The following is a 15,741-nucleotide window of genomic DNA, read 5'->3' as shown; positions in this document are numbered from 1 at the left end:
CACAGCCCACAGCCCACAGCCCAATCCATTGTAACTCCATAGAAGTCTTATTGTTTAACTATCTGTCACTATTATTTTATGAATGTGTTCAGTCTAGCGGAGGACTCTTGATAAAGACAAGTAAAAGTCAAAAAGATGTCTATTAAAAAGTCTGTAAACCTTTGCATTGTAACCCGCTGGTGTCCACTCTGTGACGCAGACCCAGGCAAAACAACATTGACCCATTTATTTGCCTGTGACCAGTTCACGCACCGTGTAGTCATAGTCGGAAGTGTCTGTGTATTAATCATAGGGATGTTAATCGTAAATCGGTTAGCCACCGAAAATACATTTGACCGGTCATGCTTATCAGTCTGTAGGTTAATTTCCATAATTTTGTGTAATTAAATTGGCATACAGAGCCCAGTTTGAGGAGTGGGATAGCCTATTTCCTGGCAGACAGCGCGAGAGCAGGTTCTTTAAAAAGCTGCTACTAGAGTGAAACATGGGCTTTTGTAAGCCCAGTCGTTGCGCAACAAATAACAATTCTAAAAGCAAATGCATGCTAAAAACTATTTTGATGCCCACGATTAAAACAAGCTACTATTTTTATTTCTCGATCTCAACTCGTAATTGATAGCCTGGCGCTGTCAGCCACAGTTGTTTGATAAAGACTTCCTCAAGCCATTATTAACCAGCTTTCTTGCTCCTGTTCTATTGATTTTCATATGAACTTTCTTTCGTTGTCCAGAAGCCAAAGGCACAATCCTATTCATATCAGCAACCCATCCTAGTTGTTGTTATTAGGGATTTCCATCCAAGTTTCATCTCTGTCATATATGGAACCGCTCACACTGTTTAGAACAGTTTGTTCCCCACGAATTCCATTTTGGCAAATGTTTGAAAAGTACTTCTTATTAGCTGCTTCATTACAGGAGTTGCATGTTCAATAAGAGTCTATAACCTTTTGACTGTAAGACGATAGGCTTGCTATTTTTGCATGTTTCCATTTAAGCTCTTAACGGAAAATGTCCGTTCCTTGAATGCTTGCATACTATTTTCTGTTGGTCATGTCATGTTACTGTTTGAAAAAAATCGAACCGTTTCTTGACCGGTTAATGAGGGTCGGTTAGTCGGGATTAAAATTGACTGAAATGTGCATGCCTAATTAATAACACTAAAGCCTATACATGGCACCAGTAACTACTCTCCTGTCCTGTCTGATCCCCGAAGACATGCACAAGGCTTTGAAGCCCTCACTTGAAAGGGTTGATCTGAATAGTGAGAGTGAGCAGTCCACAGGAACTCTGTAAACAGTGATTACAGACTGATTAATGAGCTCGAGCCACTCTACCGGGCACACACTGACGCACGCACAATCGCTTTTCAGGCCACACAGAATGTTGTGCTGAGACAGATTCTGGAGTGAACCAACTCAGCCTAACCTCAGCAAACAACGCTGATTGCAACAAACTGCGTCAAAGACATATTCATATGTGTAGATATTCAGTTAATCTGCAATGTATTGAAGTTATGTATTAAAGTATAGTAATGATATATGTCCTTTCTCCATCGTTCTCCAGTTTCTGCCGAGATCCTGAAAAGCAGTCTGAGCACCATGGAGCGACACATCCAGAGGCTCGAAAACGACATTGAGAATTTCCCCAAGACAGATGACAAAAAAGATAAGTTTGTGGAAAAATTGTCCATATCCTTTTCATGTATTTCATTGATTCCTCCACTTGTCTTATCTGCAACTGTTGCTGAAGTAGAGAGCCGTGCTAGACATGGTTTGGCCATTGGGCGCCTGTGGATTGGCCACCAGAGAGACTGTGCTGTGCTTGTGTTCTCCCTGGCAGGAAAGAGTAGTTAAGGGCCGTACGTGTGACTAGTGGTACCCAGGGGCTTAAAGGAATGGATATGGCTGCCTTGCCACTAGTGAGATGTTTATCAGATCTCCTCCTCCTCCTCTCCCCAACACTCCCCAGAGAGAGTTCAGGCCTGGAGCTATTTTTTCCACCACTCCACCACTGCCTACCCTCCGGGACTCTAATGGGGGATCGTTCCCCCACGCTGACTTATTGCCACCTCCTGATTTCATCTCCCGACCGGCCACAGCCCTCTCCACACAGACCTTCTGTGGGCTATCACCTCTCATGGCCCTTCTCTATTTTCGATAACAGAGTGCTTTCACTTAACCTCAAGCGGTCCGGCTCTCAAATCAAATTAGTGATGCCTGAGCACTTCTCAGTGTCCATTTTAAGGAGGAAGGCGCCTGGGCAGAATAGGTTTGTCTAGATATATGGCACTTATACACACAATATAGGGTCTCATTGGGGCTATGATACCTCCTATCGATATCTGCAATAAAACAGCCGTAATTCCTGTATCCTCTGTCTCTCGATGTGAGTTACCACATTTATTAAGGGAGCGCAAGAATCATCAATTCAAGGGTAATTCATCAATTCAGGAGGCATTCCATGTGTTCAATGCTCACACTTAAGATGGTGTTTAACCTTAATTTGAGTTCTTTCTTAGTGTAGTCAAAGTGGAGATTTATTCAAGCTTGCTTTGCACTTTGGCTGGCATAAAAGTAATAGCCAACTCATGCATTAGCAATCTGCTCCCAGTCCCCAAAAAATCGGTGTAATTAAAAAACAGAGGCTCCCTTGCAGCTCTGAACCAAACAGGCAGGAAAGGCAGCTCAAGGCCCCTGATGTCAGTATCGATTCCGGGGCTTCTTGTAGAATGTGAGCATGAGTGAGATGAAATGGAGAACTGCAGATATACTGCAGCAGTGCTCTCCCTCACTGTCTGGATCGTGTCCCCAGAGAGAGAGAGAGAGAGAGAGAGAGAGAGAGGGAGAGAAGCTGCCTGGAAACGCCCCACTTCCTCCCACCTACTTCCTCACCTGATCTGGCATCAGAACCAAAATGGAGCCTCAGTTGCATTTGTCGAACACATTTTAGTGACTGCCTTAATGTGAAAATAGCTATAGAGGAAATATTGAAAATATGTTGTTTTCTTAGCTCCATTTTGTGGCGTTCCCACCTACCCTCTTTCTCTGTGTTCAGCCAGATTGAGGGTGAATGACAGGGGAGTGTACCCAAGCTACGCTCACGCCTTTGCGCATGACAGAGTAGGCATTGTTATCCTTGATAAAGAAAGCCAGAAAGCGGTTTTGCTTTATCCGTTGTGTCACCCACAATCGATGTTGGGAGTCGAGGTGACTCAGATGGCAAGGAGGAGACGATATCAATGTGTATCAGTCCTCCTTTCGGCTCTCTGTCTCTCCCCGTTAGCAAACGCCTCTCTCTTTCACCTCTAGAGTTTGACCTGCATGTGACCTTTCTTTCGGGTAGTGAAGTGATAAAGTTAGTCAGCCAGTCAAAATAACACTGCTCGTCCGCAACTAAACTCAAATCAGTTCACATGATTAGGCATCAAGGGTAATTCGCAAGGTTTCTAAATAATAGATGTGTGATCAGAGGTGCATTTCTTTGTACTGTAGGATCCCGAACACACTTCTCCAGGTGTGTTGAATGTTTCACGCCCCTTCAGTTTTTGTCCTTACAATTCATGATGTTGAACTGTCAAAAATGATGAAAATCGGTTTCGGTTTGAATCATCCTACTCTCTTCTTCTTTTCACCTTGAATATTGAAGTGAACACACACTATAGTGTTGTGAAAGGTTTTCACATGCAGAACATTGTGTGTTTAAAAAAAACAATTTGCTAAGATATCAGATCTACAGTTGTGCCCCTAGGTAAAAGAGGGAAGGGAAACCATATGTGTGAGATAAAGAGATGGAAAGACAATGCTTGATTTTCCCAGATTTGATGTGCTATATTTTATTTTGACTTTAGCTGAGATAACCACGATCCATGTAACACATTGTAGGGTGCGTGAAACTGACAGTTTGAAATTCCTAGCCACGTGTTTGCGGTTTTTGTAAAGATAAACCAGCCAAGTCAAACGCCAACATACCTTTTTTAAACTTCTTACTGGGATTAAAGAAGGCCGCTGATGCCTTGAAACATGACAGATGAAACAACAACAGCCGAAGCTGAAAAGGTCATGCATTTGATGGTTGAGCAACCCTGAAAAAGTTGCTTATATCATCTTGACTGTAGAGCAGTGATAAATGGGGAGTGTGTACGGTAGAGTTTGTCTGCGCGTGTGCATGTGTGTGTGTGTGTGTGCGTGCGTGCGTGTGTGTGTGTGTGCTTGTGTTTGACAGAGTCCCTTTGGCCTTTATTCTAAGACTTGCAGCAGTTACCATTTGAGGTTTTAAAAGGTAACAATGAATGTATCAAAGCAGCACAATTTGAATTAACCTCTTGAGGTTATTATTATTATTTTTTTTTACAATGAATATGAATCTGTTAAATGTTTCTAATTCATTCAACTGGCTTAGAGATTACGCGTTAGAACGCAGCTTGAGTTCAATTTATCCACACCAGCAAATGGTGAATACCTCATATACTTTAATTCACCGATTTCAAAACGGCAGTCGTTATCTACTGAATAAGACAGCCAGAATCCATTCCTAGTACTTTCTGGCCTCACAAACAGCCCAGCGGAGGTATTTCACTTAGCTTTCCTGATTTATTTTTCTCCCTCCACTACCGCAATGTATGCAAAGTACTGAATGGTGTGTTTGTTCAGCAGTTTAGTGATATCTATCTGTCAGATTTAACGGTAGCCCACAAAGGCTGGGAATTGAGGCATTGGCCCCTGGGGGGGCTACTAATTCACTGGAGAGGCTTGAGTGGCTTGGTTGATCCCAGCCAACCCCTTTACCGATCTATAACTAGTGGATATGAAGGAGTAGGACTCTGAGGGAGGGATAGACTATAGGGACAGTGGATAACATGCTAGGTTGCTAATGGGAGTGTGGTGGGTCGCTGTGGAAATGAGAAGCAGGACTGAGCATTGATGGATGGTTGGCCCCTGTGGTACTCAACGCCATAGTTCAGCCCGCTGATATTTAGCTTAACCTTTCAGCTCCCAAGGGACCTGAGAAGTCGAATTCAGCTTGTGTAATTTTGAACCCCCCCTGACACATTAAGACCTGTAGCTGTGCTTTGGTCACATGGGGCTATAGCCTACTACATTTGCTGTGTGGCATATTGAAATAAGTCTACAGCTAAAAGTATCACTTCTTATCTGAGGTATCTCCTCCCAGGTATAATATATTATATACCTGGGAGGAGATACCTCAGATAAGAAGTGATGTGTTTAATTCAATTAATTCAAATAGCAGAACATATAAACAGATTAATTGCATTGTCTTCCCATACATACTTGTTGTCTTGGAACAGTATAAAGACAAAAGGACAGGAAATTAATTAATGGATTGCCACTCACCCCATGTTCCCCCTTATTGTACAGTGATTTGTCCTTTAAAAGTTGCAGCGTACTGCAGCACAGCTTGCATGGTGCCGCAGAATTCTATGGCACGTAATTTAAGTGCCAAACACTGGTACCATTATTGCTAGTTAGTGCTAGTTTGACCATCAGAGGGCATCTTTGAGAAGCATTTGATAGCCTTCAATAGTGGCTGTGCTAGAAAATGTAAAACATTTTTTTATAAGAACATAGTATATGGGACTGATTTTAAGAAATGTTGCTTAATTAATTTGATTAATATTATGGTGTTTCTATTCCAAGGAAAATGAAAAACCTTCTGTGTTTCCGTGAGGATGGAACGGAAAATATGGCGCTGTACAACTTGATGGTTGGGAGTAGGCTACAGTACTTGGCTATTTAGCTAATGAATTCCCTTGTCGTGCGGGCACGCGGGAGACCGGTGTTTAATTCCCCGATGGGAAACGAGTAGGTGTTCCTCGTAAATAAGAATTTGTTCTTTACTGACTGGCCTAGTTAAATAAATGTTACACTAAGAGCATAACATTTCTACACACTAATTGTTTAATTGTAGTCTAACCAATACCCAAACAGAGATTCAGTGACAATAAAAATCTCATTGATTTATCAAGACCAGTCCCCATGCTTGTCTTAGAGCAGCGAGGAACAGTGCTGAAATAGTTGTAGGCTATTGCTTCAAATCCAATTGCTTCTAACTTCAATATGATCTTTAAATAAATAAGACTGACACCACTTTTAACAGTACATTACTCAACACTAGTGAGACTAATGTTGCTTATGGTAGGCCTACAGTATATCAAAAATATAACGTGACTCTCCACCAATAATTACATATAGAGGATTAGAGGTTTCTAAATTAAAACCAAAAGCCACCTCATGGGTGTTTCGTGGCGGCCGGCATGGGTATCGAACCTGCATCTGTAGCAACGCATTTTGCATTGCGGGAGGCCCCATCGACTCCGGTGCCCCCATCCACAAAGTATCAAAATATAGAGAGGTGTTGGGAAAGGTATATTGTCCTGCTAATAGCCCATAATGGGCATTTATAACACTGTACATGGTGTCCAGGTCAGGATAACCAAAACATGTATTTATTAAAGACTATCAGAAAGAATGTTGGTACTTATTTATTTTGATCCAAAGCCATGAATGAGTGAGTCACTCAGCATTATGTAGGTGCCGCTATATGACTGTGCCACCATCCTGATAATATATAATGCTATTGTGGAGGATATTTTGTTATCAAAAATAGTGATTGTAATCTGAATAAAGGCCAAAATAATATTTGTAAAGCCCAAAACATGTATTTCTGTTTTTAGAGGGAGAGTAACGCTGGGCCAATTGTGGGCCGCCCTATGGGACTCCCAATCATGGTCGGGTGTGATTAATAATAATAATAATAAGAAGAATATTTTTTGTTGTATTATTTGTTTTGTCTTTTCTGGTGGATTAAACTGAAATTGCAACCAATCACAGCCGGTTGTGATACAGCAAACCTAACTAAGAAATACATTTGATGATATAATTCACCCCCTACCCTCCTACTAGGCAGGTCTATTGTCCAGCTACCGACTAATAGCCATAATTGCGCTGTACAACGTGACCGTGTGTGTTTGAAAGAGTATTTTCCAGTAAGCAATAATTTGTTTACCTTCGTTAGACAACTTTGTTCCAATATTTATGTAATTCAGTGATATTTATTCCCATAGTAATTTGTTATGGATCCATAACTAAATAAATATTGGCATTTTGAAAGAGTATTGTTGTCATTATTTTATTAACGAAAGCATAAAGATGCCATTATTAGTTAAATTGTTTTAGTTTGAACTTGCAGACTGGCACTAAGAACAGCGGGAACGTTTCCCTAGTCAGCTCCATTATTAGTGCAATGACCCTTAAAGTGTTGCGGCCCATCCTGTGCCCCCTGCCCTCGTGCCTTGAACCTTGCATGCTTTCAGTGGATACAGATGGGGAACTGCAAGGCAATCCCATTGTGCACCACTCGGGAGCCATGACCAATATGACCCATATATATTGTCCTGCTAATAACAGGGTTAATAATATATCTGTGAGAATATCCAAGGGGATTTTATATAATTCTAAATTAATAATAATAATAATAATTGCTTAGTTTAAAAAATAACAATATTTTCGAGATGATTTCATTTTCAAATACGTAAAATGAGTGAGAAAAAGGTAATTATTGAACATGGGGTGAGACATTTTTACTAATTTGTAAATAAAGCCAATTTGCTATTTACAATTATTTATTCATGTTTTTAGAGGGAGAGAAACCAAAAACCTACTGTCATCTCATTTGTCTCCCAGTCAAGGCATTGAACCAGCATCTGGAGCAACACATCTTGCACTGTAATGCTGTGTCTTAGACCATTGAACCACTTAGGTGCTGTACAATGTGACCAGTCCGGAGAGGGCTACAGTACTACAGTAAGAGAAAAATAATCCTAACAAAATAAAATAACAAAATCCTTAGTGTAACAACAGTTTTAATAAGTAATACTGAAGTCTTACACAATTATCAGTTTCTATTTAGGTTTATGTCGCCCATTCATTGTCGGTTAGAGACACAGTAGGACCCAAAAGCATAATCAGTGCTCTAACTCCCCAGGGTACCGTACTAAACCACGAATTAACTCTAAGTCCCGCAGAATAATCGCAAAACTTTTAGTGGAGCAACCACTGTACCAACAACCTCCTTAAAAAAAAATAACTGTCAAAATAATGGAAACAATTGAGTAAATGAGGGATAATAAGTACTGTATATTGAAAGCAGGTGTTTCCACACAGGTGTGGTTCCTGAGTTAATTAAGCAATCAACATCCTATCATGCTAAGGCAAATATTGTCAATTATATTGACAAGATAGTCAAGTGACCATTCTAATAATGGAAATACATGTCCTCAAAGATGGTGCTATCCGGGATCCTTGGGATGTCCCTACCCCCATTGAAGTTGAAATTTAAAATGGTTAAGGTAAGGGTTAGGGTTTAGGGTGGGTAAAAAAAAAAGCAGATATTGAATATACCTTTGAGCACGGTGAAGTTATTAATTACACTTTGGATGGTGTATCAATACACCCAGTCACTACAAAGCAACAGGCGTCCTTCCTAACTCTGTTGCCGGAGAGGATGGAAACCGGTCAGGGATTTCACCATTAGGTCAATGGTGACTTTAAAACAGTTACAGAGTTTAATGGCTATGATAGGAGAAAACTGAGGATGGATCAACAACATTGTAGTTACTCCACAATACTAGTGTAATTAACAGAGTGAAAGAAGGAAGCCTGTGCAGAATACAACACATGCATCCTGTTTGCAACAAGGCACTAAAGTACAGTGGAGGCTCCTCAGAAGAGGAAGGAGAAGACCATCATCCACAGTGAATTTTCATAAAAATAGCTACACCTATTCTAAATATATCCACATGTCACCAAATAATTGATTAAATCACACTGTTTTGTAATGAAGGTCTACAGTAGCCTCAGCAGCACTCTGTAGGGTAGCACCATTGTGTAGCCAAAGGACAGCTAGCTTCTGTCCTCTTCTGGGTACATTGACTTCAATACAAAACTTAGGAGGCTCATTGTTCTCACCCACATCCATAGCTAGCTACAGTTAGCTGTCATTGCAGTGCATAACATGTGATGAGTAGTTGACTCAAAGAGAGACAATAGTTGAACAGTTTTGGAGAAGTGAATATCTTACAAAAGTAAGGAGAAAAGAGAGAAAGATATTTGATAGTATATATATTTTTTACTTTCACTTATTTAGCTAGCATAGAATGCATCTAGCTAGTTTAGCCGAATCAAACACTTTGCTCTAACAGATAGGGATGCTATGTTAGCTAGCTGACTATGGCTATCCAATACTGGAACTCTTCCAAGTCAAGGTAAGCTTTCGGTTTTATTAATTTATTGCCATCGTGGTCACCGGTGTAACTGCTAAACTGCTTGCTGGCGACTGTACACTCTATTGCATGATTGTAGCGGGTCTACTAACGCGTTAGTTCTAGTAGCTATGTTGACTGTGATGTGACAATGATGTAGGTGGTGTGTAGCGGTTAGAGGTCATGATATGAAGGTTTGGTACAAAAATGTTTTTTTTTGCCTCATCAGACAGCAGATGTGTTGTGCACATCTGGGGGGTGGCAGCATCATGTTGTGGGGGATGCTTTGCTGCAGGAGTGACTGGTGTACTTCACAAAATAGATGGCATCATGAGGGTGGAAAATTATGTGGATATATTGTAGCAACATCTCAAGACATCAGTCAAGAAGGTAAAGCTTGGTCCCAAATGGGTCTTCCAAATGGACAATGACCCCAAGCATACTTCCAAAGTTGTGGCAAAATGGCTTAAGGACAAAAAAGTCTAAGTATTGGACAGGCCATCACAAAGCCCTGACCTTAATCCTACAGAAAAGTCGTGGGCAGAACTGAAAAAGCTTGTGCGAGCAAGGAGGCCTACAAACCTGACTCAGTTACCCCAACTCTGTCAGAAGGAATGGGCCAAAATTCACCCAACTTATTGTGGGAAGCTTGTGGAAGGCGACCCGAAACGTTTGACCCAAGTTAAACAATTTAAAGGCAATGCTGCCAAATACTAATTGAGTGTATGTAAACTTCTGACCCACTGGGATGTGATGAAAGAAATGAAATCAGATATAAATCATTCTCTCTACTATTATTCTGGCATTTCACATTCGTAAAATAAAGTTGTGATCCTAACTGACCGAATACAAGGAATTTTTACTTGGATTAAATGTCAGGAATTGTGAGAAACAGAGTTTAAATGTGTTTGGCTAAGGTGTATGTAAACTTCCGACTTCAACTGTACCTGAATTTGTCCAATGGAAGCTATTCTTTTGCAACTGTTGAACTAATGATTACGCCCTATATGAACTAGATGCAGACAAGAGTGTGCAACTTGGTATTGAGTGTGTCACTGTCTATCAACTTGCTCACTCAAAAGTTTATTGACCTGTGCACCTATGTTGTAAAGTGTCATTTATAGGCTAGTTTGTAAGAACCTTATGATGGGTACAGGGAAAATTGAAGTATCAGGTAGTAGCCTAAACCTATTGATGTTACATTGAACTAAACCTATTGAAATGGAATATGAATGACTGTCATTCAATATGCTGTAATAGAAATAAGGCCGTGTTCATTAAAAAAAGGCACTAACTGCCACTGCTAAAGTGTTTCCTTCCAAGAAATGTGATTTCAAAGTGTTATGTTTGGGGCAAATCCAGTACAACACATTACTGAATACCACTCTCCATATTTTCAAGCGTAGTGGTGGCTGCATCATGTTATGGGTATGCTTGTAATCGTTAAGGGCAGAGGAGTTTTTCAGGATTAAAATGGAGCTAAGCACTGGCAAAATCATAGAGCAAAACCTGGTTCAGTCTGCTTTCAACCATACACTTGGAGATGAATTCACCTTTCAGCAGGCCAATAACCTAAAACTCAGTGCAAAATATACACTGGAGTTGCTTACCAAGAAGACAGTGAATGTGCCTGAGTGGCCTAGTTACACTTTTTACTTAAATCTACTTGAAAAATATATTGCAAGACCTGAAAATGGTTGTCTAACAATGATCAATAATCAATTTGACAGAGCTTGAAGAATTTTTGAAAATAATAATGGGCAAATGTTACACAATCCAAGTGTGCAAAGCTGTTAGAGACTTACACAAAGGTGCTTCTGCAAAGTATTGATTTAGGGGTGTGAATACTTATTTAAATGAGATATGTCTATATTTCATTTTCAATACATTTGCAAAAATGTATAAAAATATATTTTCTCTTTTTAATTGTGGGGTTTTGTTTGTAAATCGTTGTGCAACATCATGGGTAAGCTCTGGGCATCGTCTTTCAACAAAAAAAGTGGATTTTTGCCGTTGTGTGCATTTAAACAAAATGTTTTAAAATATTAACTGTATAATTTCACAATTTTGGTGGTGGTGGGGGGGGGGGGGCATACAATAAAGGTCAGTATTTGAATTATTTTTTTTATAAGAATAATACATTCCTACTTCAGAACGTGGTATACTGTAGCTTCCAGGACTGCGCTACTACAAGGCCCACACACACACACACACACCTCACTGTGTGACTGTGTAACGGTAACTCGGTACACCCAGACAGACTCATCCGTCACACACAACCACACACACATGCACACACACACGCACTGCACTGTAATACCACCCTCATGACATTTATGCAGGTAGCACCTTCTGTTGTAAACCGATCCTTCAGTTTGATACTTCAAAGGAAGTTATGCGTTTGTATTTTTAGAGGTCATGCCAAATGACTAGTCTTGTGGTATTTCAGAGTAGCCAATACGAGCGCTCATTCTGTATTTCCTGTGTTGACGTTTGACACTTACAGTTGAACTAATGTACCTCTGCTAGCGACATCCCCCTTTTATAACTGAAGGTGGTGTTGCTTAACTGAGAAAAGGAGAAGACAACTGAAAGATTCTTACTAATTCCTAAACAAAGGATGACTGGTATTTAATTACCACACGCATAGGTAAACCACCTGTAAAGATTTAGCTACACTGTCGAGATGGAACCTCGACAAATATACCGTCGCCATTATGAATGATAATTACTGTAGATCTGATATGTTTCATTACTTCAAATGTATACCCATTATAATCCGTCTAATTTGTTTACGTTTGTACTTCCTCATAGTAGTGAACCAGGTCAACAGTACAATGTTTACCTCGCCAATGCGCTCTTTTTGTAAGCGCCCTCCTTTTTTAATGAAATTCATTGTACATTTTGTGGCTAAATAATTAATATTGGCAGCACAGATAAGCCCAGGAGCTTTTTAATTAACCAGACATTCACAAATGTAAACCTAGTAAATAAATATAGGAGAGGAATAAAAATAACTGTTTATTTCCCTGAGTGGTGCATTTGTGACTGTATCTCGGTACCCCTTGGTGGTTATCCCAGTTTCTGGTACTGTCCTAACTTCGTATTGTCTCAACATGGATGTCTATATATAGAAAATAGAAGCTGAACAGCCAGCTTGCCAAAACAATAGACACGTTTCATTCACCAAAACAATAGACACGTTCCATTCACTGGGTGTCACAGGAGACCATAAGATTTTAATTAACCAATTTTAATAGGTGTCGATCGGAATTAACAACATCTGCCAAAAAATGACAATAATAATTGCCATTCTAATGATGATAGTCATAAAGAGGGCGGGGGCAGGAAAACACAAAAGAGAAAAGCTGGCGTGTGTCATTATGTTGCTGTCTTCCACCAGATCCGTGTTTAATGGGAAATGGCATTCAAAGCCGTGTGTTTTGTGTGATAGCATTTTGCATAGAGCTAATATTCTAATTATCTTTGATTGCCTTGATATGTGGCCTGATGGAGGATGCGTATCTGAACGAGGGGAGGGATGCTCGATGACTGCCTCTTCAAATCTCAATTTGACTGATAATGCCACCCAACAACAAACGCCCATGCTTTGGTGAGACGACGGCTGTATTCGTATTGTAGTGATTAGGATGGTATTCAACACAACGTCAATACCCATTGATGATGAAGGTAATGGCGTATTGATTGTTTAAGTGGTGGGAGGGGTTTAGTGGGAGCTGAACTCAACCAAACATTGAGTTGGTTTAATTGACATCTGGACATTAATTCTACACGAATCACAAAGGCACTTGTAGCTATCATACTGCCCAGACCCCTAAAACAATGTCACTGTTTCATTGGCATGATCAATGCAATGAATCACAGCGTTACAGAAAGTTCAACTCAGATATATGTAAGAGAAAGATATCAAACTGATACTTCCTACGCTTTTCTAAGAACTGTTTTTCTAAAAAGTTGTTTTCTTAGCTTCCATAGGGAGATGGGCGAAGTTGTCAGCTAGCCAGTCATTTTTGCCAGAGCTGTATACACTTTTGAACCCCCGCAAGCTAAGACACACACTTCCACAGTGTATTCCACTCCAACCGAACTGACTCACCGAGAGGACACATGTTTCGTTTATTGTCAACAGCCCAAACTATTTTGTCACTCCTTAGTTGAGTCTCCGTGTTAGTGCTACTGCCTGCCTAGACGGCCGCAGATGCTAGGACGACTCAATGTGCCGTGTCAGTGTGCGAGTGAATTCCCCAGAAATTCTCCAATCAGTCCCTTGTTAGGCTGCGACACCAGGGCTGATGTGGCAGGTCCATTAGCCAGTAGAGTTAGCTGACAGGCTGCCTGGCCTTCTGGCTCCCAGGGGGTGGATGGAGAGCCAGGGAAAAGGGGCAGGGGAGGGAGTGTAAAGGCTCCAGTAGACTGGCCCAGGCCTAACCTCTGCTTCATCCTGGGTGTCTCCCCTGTCATGTTCCCATTATCAAGCCTCAGTGCCTTGCCTGCCAGTCAGGGGCCTCGGAGGGATAGACCTCCAAGCCTGGCGCTTCTCCAGAGGTATCCCGTCCCCAATGACCCTACCGTGTCCAAGGATGCCCTTTACATTAACAACTGGATGCCCTTGCACTTCTCTGGAGAGAGTGGTTAGAAATGCATGGCTGGCCTACAGAGTCGAGAGTTGTATTTGCAGATTACCTGATACCAAGTACACAACACAGGTAGCTTTTGGTGATGGACTGCATGGTCATACAAAGTTCTCTTAGTGAGATTGGCTACTCTATATAGGACCTATTCATGTAGGTTGCACATCCGTCACTCGGTTGTGTCATGCCATTGTTATGAACGTTCTCATGCAGCTGTCTATCGGTGGCATCAAAGTGGTGTCCTAAAGGGGTGATAAGCCAAGTTGTTCTGGATGAAGGCTAACAACTGTCAGACTATACTACCTGTAAATAGGATGACATTGCTAAAGTAGTCAAATATTGACAACTTTTCTCGCATTATCATGTCATCAAATGTAAATAGGATGGCAATGGCAATGGTGTCATTGGCTAGCAAAGTTTGTCAAAAATAAAATCCGATGGCCTCCCCTCAATCTTAGGTAGCTAGCTAACTTTATACTGACTCTAAAGTCAATCTGATGACAAAAGGTGTTCCTACTAATTATTTGCCTCCTTTTGAATGTCATTGTATTTCCAAGCCACTGTAATGCACTTTAGACCAAATCTTCATCAGCGCCCAATGAGGATGTATTGAGTAGAATGCATCAGTCCAAAACAAACGCTCAAAACAATATTGTGCGTAACATGCAACCCATTAACAGAGTTTGGCCTGCCTCCACACAGATGATTCCTCCTCCTACTCCCTACTTCTACAGTAACTTGTGACTCCCTTTCGGAGCCTAGCGGCTCCAATATGCACCTCATTACCCCCCCCCCCCCCCCCCCCCCCCCAAAAGGCCCGGGTTTAGTGCTGGGTAATAGACAGAACACAGTCGGACTCATTTGTCATGGGCTCCTGGGTTTGATGCAAAGCCCCTCAGCACTTGTTGCTGCAGCGCTAATCCTGCTGTAGAGACACAGACTTGTCTCTCTCTCTCTCTCTTTTGCTCTCAGCCTTCCCACTCTCCCACCGTCATGCCTCATGATTTCACTTTCATTTGATGTTTTAATGAAATCCCGTACCCCCTCTCTGTTGAATTGGAACCATTGTCTGCAATTTATTCTATCAAATGCAAATGGTGAGGGAAAACTGCGATTGGCGGGTTTTGTCTTCTTGAAGTGAGACGTTGTAGTTTACTGTTTGTTTCAGCACGACACCTCATCAGTTGAGAATTGGAGACATATGTTTGGTTTAACGGTTGGGATTCAGTCTCAGGAAACCAACTATAAATACATGGCACGTTGAATTGCAGTGTAACTTTAACATGTCATTATGCATTGTTACAACTCACTCACGGAGATGACGATAAGCTAATACCTCTGCTGATGCACGGGTTATTTGTAAAATGGGAAGTGGAAGTGTACTTAATGCCGGTGGGTGAGAGGGAACGGCTTGACATTTATTCCACTGCAGACAGCGATATATTCACCATTTATTGTGCTTTATTGCAAATAAGAACCACTGGGCAGGCCCTAAACCACTGGGATGAGCTCCTTGATGAAAAAGCAATGTGTATCATTAGCTGTAGCTGCCCAGATGAAAGCATGCTGTAATATGTAAATAAAATGAATGCCCAAACATTTCCTCACATACACTACATGGCCAAAAGTATATGGACACGTACTCATCGAACATCTCATTCCAAAATCATGGGCATTAATATGGAGTTGGTCCCCCATTTGCTGCTAAAACAGCCCACTCTTCTGGGAAGGCTTTCCACTAGATGTTGGAACATTGCTGCAGGGACTTCATCCATTTAGCCACAAGAGTATTAATGAGGTCGGGCACTGATGT

General features: G+C 41.1%; 1 protein-coding gene across 5 annotated transcripts in view; it reads left to right on the top strand.

The window, feature by feature from the left end:
* The window catches only part of LOC129828030 (protein diaphanous homolog 2-like), a 644,069-nt gene that overhangs the window by 454,508 nt on the left and 173,820 nt on the right, over window positions 1-15,741 (top strand). For all 5 annotated transcript variants that reach the window (XM_055889439.1, XM_055889440.1, XM_055889442.1 and 2 more), the window contains one exon: window positions 1,563-1,687. In XM_055889439.1, coding sequence (XP_055745414.1) covers window positions 1,563-1,687 — 125 coding nt within the window. The remainder of the gene's footprint in view (window positions 1-1,562; window positions 1,688-15,741) is intronic.

The sequence above is a fragment of the Salvelinus fontinalis genome, chromosome 29 (assembly GCF_029448725.1).
Source record: "Salvelinus fontinalis isolate EN_2023a chromosome 29, ASM2944872v1, whole genome shotgun sequence".
NCBI classification, from domain to species: domain Eukaryota; kingdom Metazoa; phylum Chordata; class Actinopteri; order Salmoniformes; family Salmonidae; genus Salvelinus; species Salvelinus fontinalis.
The sequence above is the reverse complement of the archived record's forward strand: the minus strand, read 5'-3'. Positions and strand labels throughout refer to the sequence as shown.